This window comes from Protobothrops mucrosquamatus, unplaced genomic scaffold, assembly GCF_001527695.2.
Source record: "Protobothrops mucrosquamatus isolate PMUCROS unplaced genomic scaffold, P.Mucros_1.0 scaffold569, whole genome shotgun sequence".
Classification (NCBI taxonomy): domain Eukaryota; kingdom Metazoa; phylum Chordata; class Lepidosauria; order Squamata; family Viperidae; genus Protobothrops; species Protobothrops mucrosquamatus.
Genome location: NW_015386871.1, coordinates 164,506 through 178,208, shown reverse-complemented (window position 1 = coordinate 178,208; position 13,703 = coordinate 164,506). Strand labels below are relative to the sequence as shown.

General features: G+C 39.5%; 1 protein-coding gene across 1 annotated transcript in view; it reads right to left on the bottom strand.

Moving 5' to 3' along the window:
* Positions 1-13,703, bottom strand: part of CSNK1E (casein kinase 1 epsilon) — a 38,908-nt gene that overhangs the window by 2,802 nt on the left and 22,403 nt on the right. Inside the window, exons 6-9 of the mRNA XM_015817255.1 lie at positions 5,309-5,479; positions 3,580-3,728; positions 2,054-2,246; positions 1,412-1,551 (exon numbers count right to left, since the gene is read on the bottom strand). Coding sequence (XP_015672741.1) covers positions 1,412-1,551; positions 2,054-2,246; positions 3,580-3,728; positions 5,309-5,479 — 653 coding nt within the window. The remainder of the gene's footprint in view (positions 1-1,411; positions 1,552-2,053; positions 2,247-3,579; positions 3,729-5,308; positions 5,480-13,703) is intronic.

Below are 13,703 nucleotides of genomic sequence, written 5' to 3'. Positions count from 1 at the left end.
CTCTACCCTAATTGGGTCATTAAGAGTAGCCTCCCTGGTGAGCCTGTGAAGTGGTCTCAATCTTCCTGGGGAATGATGGAAAAGCAGCATAAGAAAGAGTGGGGAACAGTTTGTGTCTGTGGCCTCCATCTCTACTGAGGGAAAGATTTTCCATATTGGCATAAATGGACTTCTTCACTCCTCTCTCAAACCATCTATCTTCCCTATCCAAAATGTGAACATTATTGTCCTCAAATAGTTCCTTTTTCTTCTGAAGGTGTACTGCCGATTCTGGTCTTGTGGTGTTTCTTTCCCTGTGCTGGCTTGGTTTCTCTAATGTAGAATTCTGAATAGTCCACTGTGCTGGACTGCATACACAACATTACTCTTATCTTTTGGTATCCGCTCTTTAGGGTGGACAAGCCTCTCTCTTAGTGTGTTGGGGGGTTTGAAGAACACAGGTATGTGGTGTTTTCCAAATATCTGTTTTAGCTTCTCCTATTCACCAGCGGTGTAAGGAATGACCAAGTTCTTCTGTTGACTTTGAGTCTCAGCTTTGTCTGCCATTCTTTTGTTGGATCCAGATGTTGACTCAATAAAAGCCCAATCTGGACACAGGCAGGCTTAAGAATTGCCAGGTGCCTGTTTTTCTTCTTTTGGGCAACCCTGGGGGTGGGGATTTTGTCTGTCCTATGATGACTCCTAGTTTGTGTTGAAGTGGATGGTGGGAGTCAAACAGCAGGTATTGGTCTCTGTGTATTGGTTTCCTGTAGATCTCAATTTCTAGGTTGCCAATGGTCCCAGTCAGAACCTCAGTCTAGGAATGCCAGCCTGTTGTCCTTGGTATCTTACCAAGTATTGGTATTACTTGATTTTTGAATCCACAGTGTTCGTATGGTCTGTGAAGGCTTATACTTCCTGGATTGCTTCGTTACAGAAATCTCTAAAGTTCCTATTGAGCAAGCATCTCCTTGCAAGTTCCTGCCAGCTACCAACAATCAAAGTCAGCAGGGAATCTGGCAGGAAGTTGCAAGTCTCAGGTGACTTGCAAGCCTGCTGGCACATAGGGAAATGGCTGCTACTAGGTGGGAGAGTATGTGTGAGTGGTGGGGGAAGCACAGAGTGTAGCAGGTCTGCTGTGATGTCCAGAAATTGAAGGCCCCATTGTAACTACATTGTAAATTCAATGGGTCACTGAACAAGTGGCTATAAACCAAGGACTACTTTTAGATCGTTCTCAGAATCAAAGGAAGTTGAGGTACCACATATCAACAATATTTATCCTCTCTTTGCCTGATCAGTTCAGTGCCTGATCTACTTAAGCTTTTATTGCTGGTCTTATTGTGCCCTGATCTGATCATTTTTATCAGAAAAGACAGTGCAGAATTTCCTCCCCCCCCCCAGTGAAACAGGATCATCAAAAGAAACTCACCTGTGACGCTGAAATCCGTGAGACTTCTTGCCGTCCTGTGAGGTCAGACGAGGAGATGTTGGCGGGGGCTCCTCGGTGTAACCTCATGCTGACCTTGCGTTCCCTGTCTACCCGTGAAATTGCCCTGGGAGATGTGTTTCCTGGCAAGAAGGGAGTAATTGCTATGATTTATAACACTAAAATTTTGCAGTTATATAAAGAAAACAAAGGTGAGAGAAGAAAGAAGGAAAAGAAAAAGGAAGAAAAAGTTAAAGGGTGGGAACATATGACATACTAAGGCTAATGTTCTATGGGCCCTGGGATAGTGGATATGTTGGATTTGTACTCTGAAAGGAAAGAGAGCTCCTACTTCCAATACTGGAAAGAAAATGGACTTGTTCCTCAATAGGTTCCATAATTAGGATTAATCTATTGAAGCTTTGAAACTGAAATAGATTTACTCTTTATTAGCTTGAATAAGAGATTCCTTTAATTTTTTTTTAGCCTTATTTTTCAGAGTGAGAAATTTTCCAAAACAGAAGATAGGGTCGAGCAGTCAGGATTTTAGATGAAAAGAAAGTACGGAAGTGGGCAATAGATCCACAGGGCGGGCTACACTTCTGCTACCACTAAAGGCTTGCGTGCGATTTTCTGTCCACTCACCAGACTGCTGGATGCGGGAAGTGGGTGTGGAGGCCATGGGTTCAGCGACATTGCGGAGGCGGTTAGCAGTGGCCCCAGCAGGAGGGCCAGGAGGCAGTGCCCGTGTGGCAGAACCCCGGAGCTGCCCCATCCTTTCCTCTCGCTCATGTTCTCGCCTCTCCCGGTCCATATCCTCAGGATTCCGGGCTGCTCCCTGAAATATTTAATGCCCCACAAGGCTTTAATAACTGCTGAGAAGTATAAATCACCTTATGCACATGCATGAACAACTGCAACAGCTGCTGAGAAAATCTGAGAAGCAAAACTCCCTGATTTCTGCCTACTGAATCAGAGTCTATTTTGCAGAGCTTTCCCAGGTTCCTCCACTTCTGAGTGGGACAAGAAGTATGTGTGTGTAAGCCCGTAGCCATCAAGCTCTTTGTTTACACATTCACCTTTTGATGCACATCAGTATTTATCCTTTCAGTTCTGCTGTCCTAAGGGAAAGGAAATCTGGGCAAGCAATATTCCAACTGAAGATTCACTAAAATATCAGAATCCATTATCGTGTTGGTAAAACATAAAGGCACTTGGAGAACAGATGCACCTTTGGAACTTAACATCTTAAAATATAGAAAATTAAGCTTGTTTTACTGTAGTAACTATCTTAGAAAGAAGCAAAATGTGGGCACTTCCCACTTTTCTGTCTTGCCACTGGGCTTGTGGCTATGGGTCAATAAGAAAATATACAGGACCTGGATCTGTCTTGGGCTGCCTTTAGAGTTCTTATCCACTGAGGTCTTGATGCTACTTTTTAGGCAAGCACCATAAAAGCCACTATAAGCAGCACATTGAAAAACCTATTTCACAAAGAAATCTTCTCAATTTAGAACCCCATAAATACAGGATTTCATCCCAACCACCAACTACCTCCTGCTAGTTGTATATTACAGGAACCAAAGTCCAACACATTGGAGGGAACCAGGTTGAAAATAGTGGCAAATTTGCACTACAGCAGTTATTCTCAACCTTTTTAATGCCGCGACCCCAACCGGTCGTAAGTCGAGGACTAAACCGGTCGTACGTCGAGGACTAAACCGGTCGTAAGTCGAGGACTACCCAACCGGTCGTAGGTCGAGGACTTTCCCTGCCCGGGAGCGCTGCGCATGCGTGGTTCCGCCCCCTGCGCCGGCCGAGGCGTAGCTGGCAAGTGGCAGAGACGGAGCAAGCCGACCACCAGCTGGCCCAGCCCAAGGGAGGTAAGGCACCCGCCGGAAAAGGGGGAAAAAAAGGCGGACAAAAAAATGGCGGATAGCCTTGCTTGGCGACCCCCGTGAAATGGTAGATCGACCCCAAATGGGGTCCCGACCCACAGGTTGAGAACCACTGCACTACAGGGATGCAAAAACCTAATCCCGCATTAAAGAGAGAAAGGCTTCATAGGCATCCTTAGCCTTTAGTCCCTCCCCCCATCTATCTGCAGCTCTCTGGTATGCAAATAATTCTACTATACCAGCTAGCCTCCTTTAAAAATTAGGGTTACTCACAAATTTGAGCATATTCCAGTCAAATACATAGTCATAGGAGAAACCCTGGCGGTGGAAGAGATTGCGGAACAGCTGCCTCAGATAAGAGTAATCTGGTTTGTCATCAAACCGCAGTGAACGGCAAAAGTTGAGGTATGTAGAGAACTCAGCTGGGGGAGAAATGAGAGACGGCAACAAGGAATAATTAGCAGGAACAATTTTACTCCTCTCTGGCGCTGTTATTCCACCACCCCCACCCCACCTATATATATAGTTTCATGTTATAGCTCCCAATAGCACTAGTCCAGTTGAGAGAGTAGCGAAAGCCTTCTGTCTGCAATGCACACATTAATCTTGAGAAGTGAAGTGGGTCATGCTAGTCATCTAGATAAAACAGGAGCCTCCAAACATTTGGAGACAGGGGAAAAATTTGGAATTCTGAAAGCCCACTATGAACGTTCCTCAAAATGACTGCCATGATGGATGTGGCCAATCACACAATAACCGTTAATAGCCCTTAGCAATAGCATTTAGATTTATATACAGTGCTTCATAGTGCTTTACAGCCCCCTCTAAGTGGTTTACAAAGTCTGCATATTGCCCCCAACAATCTGGGTCCTCATTTTACTGACCTCGGAATGATGGATGGCTGAGTCAACCTTGAGCGGTTGAGAATCAAACTGCTGGCGGTCGGCACAATATTGCATTCTAACCACTGCGCCACCACTGCTCATATTAAAAGACAAACCAGGGAGACTTGCTCTCAATTACCCTTTTTAACCATCTCCAAATCATTTGCCTTTTTTCATAAACAGGTAGATCCCAAACTGAGCTACAAATCCCTACATTTTTTTCTGTTTAGAAAAAAAATCTGGTATATATCAGTTTACATATATCAGGGGTTTTAGAAAAACCTCTGGCATATACACAGACTACTGAAATATTCTTGGAAATATTTGCAGTTCTCAATTGTGCCAGCTTTCTAGCAAGATATCTTCCCATTTAACTTTTTTTAGTTACAAAAATAGAAAAAATGGCAAGCAAACATCAAGGCAGCAGCTACCCAATGGCACATTGAGGTTTGCAGATACCAGGCTAAAGGCCCAAAAGATGAAAATTCATCTTTTTTGATTCTTTTAAAATTAAAATTAAGCTGGATATGTTGGAGACAGGATTAATCTATTCTAGCTATTAAAATCCTCTCTGGAGTTCCCCTTTGCCTCGTCACTAGAAGAGGATCTAGCTATTTTGGCCCTGGTTCTCTGGATCTTTTCCAAAACTGAACCTAATTCTGCACTCCCCCCGCTCAAGTAAACATATTATTTATTCACCCTTATCCTTGGTACTATTTTCATCTTTTTCCTCCAGTTCACTTATGGAGCCATCTAAATGTGCAGCTTTCCCTTCTAGATTCATACAAATTACATATAACCTGCATACCGCTTTCTAACAGCTATTAATCTCTATGGTTTTTACTCCAAAAATCTGAGACTCAATGCAACCTTTCTTCACTCAAGGGTACCTCCATAATTATTTCTGAATTAAACTGCTATTAAATGGCTACTAAAGATAAGATTCACAGGAAAACCTGTAGTGCTGTCCAATATTTTGCAAACAGAATAAAGACCTTCCACTTAAGTTGATAAGATGGGCGACAAAAAACTAGATTAGGATTATAAAATTGGGCGTGCTTATGCCTATACCACTAAGAAGAACTTAGAACTTGAAAATAAGTACAGGGAAATCTTACAAGGATAGCCTTTGCAGAGCACTTCAATGGGTGTTGACATCTTCTTTTCACTGATGCGCTCGTATTTCTGTCGTTTTGTGGCAGCTTTTAGGCCTTGCCAAGGCAACGAGCCAAGATTGAAGTACATCAGTACATAGCCCAAGCTCTCCAAATCATCACGGCGACTTTGTTCTGGAAAAAAACAGATGCAAATACAGGCATAGCTAGAGATGTTCCAGCAACAACTCAAAACAAAGGAAAATTATTCTCATCTTGCAACAGCTCAAAACAACACTAGGGAAAAGAGAAAAAGACAAACTGAAAGCTACATAAACTGCTATTTGGTCAAACCTGCCAGGAATCCAGGCGTTTATTTATGCTTGCATTTAAAATGCATGTTAGGTGTTCATTTCTTCTTAAAAACTGAAAAACTCCTGAAAACTATGCAAGAAATTATGGGGAAGGCTCTGAAGTTGTACAATTTCATACAAGGGCAGAAAAGGCACAGATGCAGAAATCATTCCTTAATAGCACAGTGTCCATAAAAAAACCCAGAAAACCAATTAAATCCTTATAATTAGATATCAAAAATATATGTGCTACATCTAGCAAAACTCCTACAGTTTGGTAATGTCAAGTGTTTGCTTCCCCACAACAGAAACTGAATTAATGATATAAATGAATGTTAAAAATCCAGAATTCTCTAACATTAAAAAATATAATTTTGTATATAATTTCAGAAAAGAGTTATAGGCTCTTTTAATTTCTTATTATACACCCTATTGTTGTACCCTATTAATTTCAGAGCCAGACTGCACAATACAAACGTTTAAATTTGGTCCTATATTTTTACTTTCCATTTTAAATTCAGATTCTCTCCAATATCCAGGGAAATATCTTTAATCAAGATTACTAACCTCAAAGTAAAGACGCAAGGAAACACGTTATTTCATTCTTACAAATTTTGAGCTTCTACCCTGCTTTTTTATGTACTACACCTTTTTTCCAGCATGCATTCTAAAGCTCAGAAAAGGACTCCTAATTTAAAACAAAGTAATTATTTTATATTTAAATTGTGGGATGTGAGATTGAGAGGTTAGGAGTAGAAATGGGGGAAAAATTGTAGTATATAATTAAGCACTCCAATTCAATGAACACTTGGTCAACTATGATCGACTTTGACTAAACTTTAGCCAACAGGCAAAAAAAGTCTATTTTGTCAAAAAAGAAAAATTCTGTTTTATAATTCTGGATTTTTGGTTTCTCTGTGTACTATGCCATTTTCTTATTGGGATTATATCCAGAGCACTGGAAGAAATATTCTTTAAAAATATGAGATTGTTTTCATTAATTATCATATTCCCCCAATCTACAAAAAATGGAGATTTGTACAAATGTATGAATTTTTTTTAACCCAAACTGTATGCTAAAAAAAATATCTACTTAATGAGACTTCAAAGCAGGATTCAAAATATATTTTATCCAATTTTGTTCCTATCCCATGTTTTAAAGTCCACAACTCTAGTAAGTTTTTAAATTAGTCAATCGAGGACACTGTAATAGTATCTTTGCATCAGTGCTGAATGAGGTACTAGGATATTCTAGTTCAGGATATACCCTCTGGGTAATGTTGGGTCAGTTATCCTCAGGCTAGCTTACCTTTTAAGAGTTGCTGCAAGGACAAATTGGAATAGGGAGAAAGAACCAGCACATCATTCTAAACTCCCAGAAGAGGTTCCCGATATAAATGTTAGTCCTTGACTTATAATTAACCCCAAACTTTCCGCTGCTAAGCAAGGCAGTTGGTTAGGTGACTTTTGTCCCATTTTACAATCTTTTTGCCAGTTGTTAAGTGAATCCAGCTTTCCCAATTGACTTTGTCGGAAACCGGCTGATTACAAATGGTGATCACATGACCCCAGGACAGTGCAACTGTCATAAATACATGCCAGCTGCCTAGCGCCCAAATTCTGATCACATGATCATGGGCATGCCGCAATGGTTGTAAGTCTGAAAAACAGTTATGTCACTTTTTTCAGTGCCATTGTAACTTCGAATGATCACTAAAAGAATGGTTCTAAGTTAAGGACTACTTGTACATGTATTACCCAAAGCCACTATTCTAATTTGACTCTACCATGACACAAGATGCTACAAAGCAATGGCACAGGTTATCTAGGAGGGCTAGGCATTGCTTAAAAATGCTTCTAAGCACAAAGAGGCTCACACAAGGACCGCTTTGCAATTCCTGAAATTAAACATGCCTTTTCCTGAGACTATCACAAGAAAAAACACAGCCATATTAAGGAGTTGCAGACAAGTGGGATGTGAGCACCTTTCTGTGTTTAACTCTGAACTCCTATTTGACCTTAATATCAAATAGATCTCTCAAGCTATGTATTTTAAAAACAGAAAAGAGGGCCCAAGCATTGTCTCATGCAAAATTCCAGAGGGAGAGCCATGTTTTATATTTTATTCCATATTTAATTGGATATCTTCCTGAATCCTATTTAACAAACAGAATAAAAATGTCACATCTATCAGAATTAGATATGCTAAGACAAACAGTGTTTTTTTAAAACCAACTCTATCACATCTATATTAAAGTAGGATATTGCCAATCCATTTTAAGAGAAGGGACACTTCTGCATGTTTTTTCCACCCCCACCTTTGCTTGCTGATATATACATTTTTGAATGCATTTTTATTTATTCATCCATCCATCCATTCATTCATTCAATTTCTGTGATCACCCATCTCAGTCAATGATTCTGGGAGGCTTACAATTCAGAAAATATATTGCGCTTAAACATCTAAAAACAATAAAAACTGGAAAACCAGTAAGTAACATTAAAAACATTCAATTCAACATATACAAGAGAAGGATATTTGATCAAGAAATACAGAAGCAATATAGCCAGGAAATGGGGTTCTTGGCACATCCAGTGCCCCAGGCTCAGGAACAAAGTCTGGTTTTTAGGCCCTTGCAAAGGCTAACAGGGATCTCCAAAGGGAGGATGTTCCATAGAGCAGGGACCACTACAGAAAAAGGCTGCCTTTTCCCCAAAGATAAAGTAGATTTGTTTAAAATGTTCCATGTATATGCATTTAAATGTACATTTTTCTTTTAATGTACATATCTTTGTATAAATTAAAATTCAGGAAATACAAAGAGTTAAAGCATCACATATGGAAAATCCAAATTAGTTAAGCCCACACTAATGGGGCAAAAGATTAACCTTTCTTCATTTGCCTGTCCCTTTGGACTTTGAAGTCTCTCCCCACCTCTAACATATATTTCAGGCAGATCTGCATTTTAAATTCACTGCCATTATCTGTTTGGCACTGCACTGTTACAAAAAGCAAGGTCCCTGTGGTATATTAAAAGAAACTAATGCATCAATTGCAGCACAATTCAGCCACAAGGTTATTTCAGTTTAATCAATGTATTTAACAATCTGTTGATTCTGCTCTGTGAAAACAATTTCATAGAGCACGGAGCAAAATTGCAGACTCCTTGTTTAAAAGGCAAAAAAATAAAAATAAAAACCACAAGATTTCCTGAAGGATTTATGAGTATTCACACAGCTTCTGTCACTGACTCTGTCACAGCTTCATAACAAAATGGATACAAAGCCAACCAAGAACTCATTTTTCATTGCTTCCCTCAATGCTGGAAGCCATTTTACCGCATTAATAGGAACAAAACACAGGACTGCCATCCTTATCCTTTTAGTGTTCTCCTTCATACCTGCCATCTTCTTATGCTGTGAAGGCACCCAGCTCTTTGATATTTTTTTCTTGCCTTAGTGTGAATGAATGAGACAATGAAATCTGACACAAGCAGATAGCTGTCTTCCAGCATAAGTTGCCATCAAAAGATTGGATGATGATTTATTTCCAAGGAACAGCAGTGAGCAAAGTATCTTATCCACAGTTTTTGCACCCACCTTTTGCCTCTGTTTTCCCTAGCTTAAATCAGGCTACAAACAAAGTGATTTGCATTTGAAGATACGAATCTGCTGGGACACTTTAGTTTTACTTCTGTGGCTATTATGCCCACTTTTTACTAGTTCAGGCAAATAAACCACATATTGAGCTTCCTACAAGCTCAATTATTTTCTTGCCATGTAATGGATTCTAATCCTCAAGTTCTCCTTGTCTGTTGTTTTGACTGTGCCCCTGGACATCTGTGTATTGACCCAAGTGGCTCTTGGACAAAGCTATGTGGACAGCTCATCAACATGACTGTGTGTGTGTGTGTGTGTGTGTATGTGTGTGTGTCTTCACTGCAGACTGGCAGAAGGAACAGCTCAGCTCTGGTCTTGTCACTGTGGGTCTCTTTGTCATGTATGTAAGCTATTGTTAATAACAACATGTATAAACATAAAGGGGACTATGCAAACATTTGCATGGCTACAACTAAGAGACTGAATCCACAACTGCTAAAACTGAGCCTTACTGCATTTAACATTTCTTTCTCTAGCTCTCACATTCAGTGTGTATGAAACGTTCACATGGATAGTGATTTATTTCAGCATGAAGTCCTTTATGGGTCCTGGAAAAAATGATCAGCAGGACTAGAAAGATCTAGCCCTCTACTATACAATTCAACACTGAACAAATGTACTGAAAAGCAGGAGTGGAGAAATCACTAGCATATTTTTATCCTCTAAAAGACAGACACAGCCTGTTATAGGCCCTTCTTCTGGGCACCTCGGAGTGTGCATTTCAAATATCTTGAGCTGATATGTAGGAAGGGGCAGGATATGTAGGAAGTCATCTTGTGAGCATCTGAAAATTGACTGGAATGTATGATTCAAGAGATGCCTTTTCACATTGCTCCTCCCAATTCTAAAGTCTCTGCTGAAATTCCCCTCCCAACTTTGTGCTCTAATTCTCCTCTTCTATCCCAGCACATTTGATTATAATCACTCTCCAACTCTCTTCCAGACGTTAAACTTGTTCTAGGAATTCAAATAAAGGGGTTTTTTTTTGATGCACAGTTCAGAAAAGCAGAGATAAATACATAAAATTGCAGTCTATCCTTCTCCTCTCCTAAATCTTATTTTAAAACAACTGGACAAAAGCAAAAGGGCAATCCAAAGGAGTGAAAAACCAAGCATATTTACTTAAAATTTACCCCACATTTAAGAAGAGCAGAATGTGGCATTTTTGAAGAACTCTAGAATTTCAGTCTTCAATTTTTTTTTGTCAAGCATTATAGTTAATGCCTTCACTTCTTGCAAGATTTCCCATTAGTCTGTGAGGACCTGTCTTCCCCAAAAGTCTCAAGACAATTTTCCTTTAGGATGTTCCAATATTAAAATTGAAATGAAGGATTGAAATGAAGTTGTTTTAAATTTGGAATAATTTTGAAAAGATTGAATTTTTCAAGCTTGAGACATTTTGCACTCCTATTGGTGGCCATCTTTGTCAAAAAATAGGATTAGGCTCACAAATCTTGCTAAGTCACAGTTTCTTTTAATTATAGCACCAACAAGCCACATTGACTAGGTTTATAAACATGCTAATCCAAAACCAAATAAACCAAATATAACTTAGCACACTATGTCAGCTTAATCACAGAAAAAAGAACCACACATTAATTATGATATTTCTCATATTCATCATTCTAGCTTAAAATTTTCCATGTAAAATTTTCCATGAAGACCCAAGGCTGGTGTTTCCTTAAGGATCCAGAAAGGAGGATGATAACATTAACTTCACCTTCTGTAACTGAAACTCCCAATAGGTGTCAAAAGCAATTTCCATCTTTCCTAGACCCAAATGTCCCTAACCTGGGGCTCTTTAAATGCAACGATATGTTTCCACCAAGTACGGTTGTTGAAATCAGTTTTAAGTCTTATACTTTTTAAAACACTTCTTAGCCACTTGGAGCTGTGGATAAGTAAATAGCTGTAAAAATTGACATTGTAAATTTATTAATGTGCTACCATCTATCACTTGAAACCTGCACAATTCTAGATGGCTTACAGAATTTACAATTTAAAACAAAATACAAAATCAGTATTAAAATGAATTAATAAAACTGATAACCTAATGTACAGTTCAAATACTGAGAATACTAGCTAAAATTCGACATTATATATGGGCCACTGATTGCAAATGATCCCTAAAGATCCCCTAGAACAGCCACCTTTTCACCTAAGAAACTTTTTGCGGAAGCAGATCCTTGGGAAAGGATTTTTTCAAAGTTGGAAAATCATCAAGTCAAGCCCAACAATGTGCACTGCAAATTTCAATCAACGCACCCATCTCAATTCTAATAACTCTCTTTCTCTCTCAAAAGGTATTATGCTATCATATTTATTTGTATCCCATCTTTATTATTTTTATAAATAACTCAGAGTAGCATACATATCCGATATTCCCTCCTATTTTTTTTTTCACAACAACCATCCTGTGAAGTAAATTGGTCCAAGAGTGACTTGTCCAAAGTCACCCAGCTGGCTTTCATGCCTAAGATGGCACTAGAACTCACAGTCTCCCGGTTTCTAGCCTGGTGCCTTAACTACTAGACCAAACCAGCTTTTATTTGTGAAATCAGGCAATAAGCAAAATCAGACTAAATGTTATCACAAATATTGAACTGGGGTGAATCTTTCATACCATTCAGTTAGATAATTACAAATGCAGAGAAAAATCTAGCATCTAGTCCAGGTATGTCAAACCCGCGACGTCATGTGATGTCACACAACGTATTGGGCCGGTTTGCCATTGCCGGCAATGGGGTGGGCGTGGCTTCGTGACGCATCCAGTCTGCGGGCCGGCAGTTTGACACCCCTGATCTAGTCATTCCTACTGATCAGAACTTTCCAGGCAAATGAAAGTGTGTCCTGGATTAAATCAATTATTAAAAGTATAATTATTTAAGATAGAGACAGTGAAGCTATCTCTCACACTTCTAGCCCGCTAAAAACAGAAACTTGTGAGGGAAGTGCGACCCAGTATTTCTAGGCAATGTTCAAAATGCAGAGCATGTGGAACACTGTCTCTCCACCCCCTGATCTATGTGTGACGTGGATAATGTTTACAACACTCTCCCCCCCCCAATTTTCCAAGTAGCAACATCTCTTTTATCAGTTTCAACACAGTCAAGTGCAGACATTCTGTCAACTTTAAGTTTCTCTGCAGCTGCAAAAACTATTTCCGTATCCAAACTCCCAAAAAGCAAAGCCACATCATGTCTGTTTGTGGAATGTGGGATCTGTTTTGCATGCTTTTGAAGCCATAATGGTTCCTTCTTTGATCATGCCAGTGGCCAATGCAAGCAACAATTTTATTTATTTTTATCCCATGTTTATTATTTTTAGAAATAACTTAAAAGGGGTAAACATACCTAATGCTTCTTTCCCCCTCCTATTTTTAGTTATGTAGTTATGTATTCTTTTCACATTTCTGAACGCCCCTTCCCCACAACAAAAGCTCTCTGAGGTGCATTGGGCTCAGAGAAAGTGACTGGCCCAAAGTCATCCAACTAACTTTCATGCCTAAGGCAGGGCTAGAAGTCATTGTCTCCCAGTTTCTAGCCTGGTGCCTTGACCACTAGACCAAACTGGCTCTCAATCTACAGTCCTATATTTCACGGTGCACGAGGTTGGTTAAAATCTGACATTTAATCAGTCAGGACAGGAACTCTAATAGCATACTGTCTCGCCACTTCACATTCTGTAGTGATGTGATGTGGCAGAGGTAACAATCAAGAAAAAGTGATTTGGAACCTGCCTACAATTTTCACTAGATCCAGAAATTGCCTTGCAGCATCACAGCATAAATCAATTCAGTCCCCGTCATCTCCTAATGGAGAGCTAAGTTTCATGATAAGCTAGCAAGCAAAGAAAATATATTTAGTTGTTGCAGGCATATTGTATCTGAGCCTAGAGGTTTTCAGCTTTTTAAAATAATTCCCATTGAAACATTCACACATTTGCCCAATGCTTTAAAAAATATCCATTCAAGCAATGAATCCTAAAATATCTAAATACATATTCACATGTTCGAATAATCTATGATTATCGGTGTTGGATTCATTGTTTAGATCCCTTTTTACAAACCAGTTCACAAAGGGACCTGAATTTCAGAACTCTGGAATAGAATCAACTAACCCAAATAATCATTCTATAAGTCTCTCTTCTCTCCTAAAATTAAAGAGTCCGAACACCCAATCTTTTCCTTGTATAGGCACTGTTGTACTTAATAATAATAATGATAAAGTTGGAAGGGACCTCGGAGGTCATCTAGTCCAACCTCCTGCTCAGGCAGGAAACCCTATACCATTTCGGACAAATGGCTGTCCAGTTTCTTCTTAAAAACTTCCAGTGTTGGCGCATTCACCGCTTCTGGAGGCAGGTTGTTCCACTGGTTAATTGTTCTAACTGTCAGGAAGTTTCTC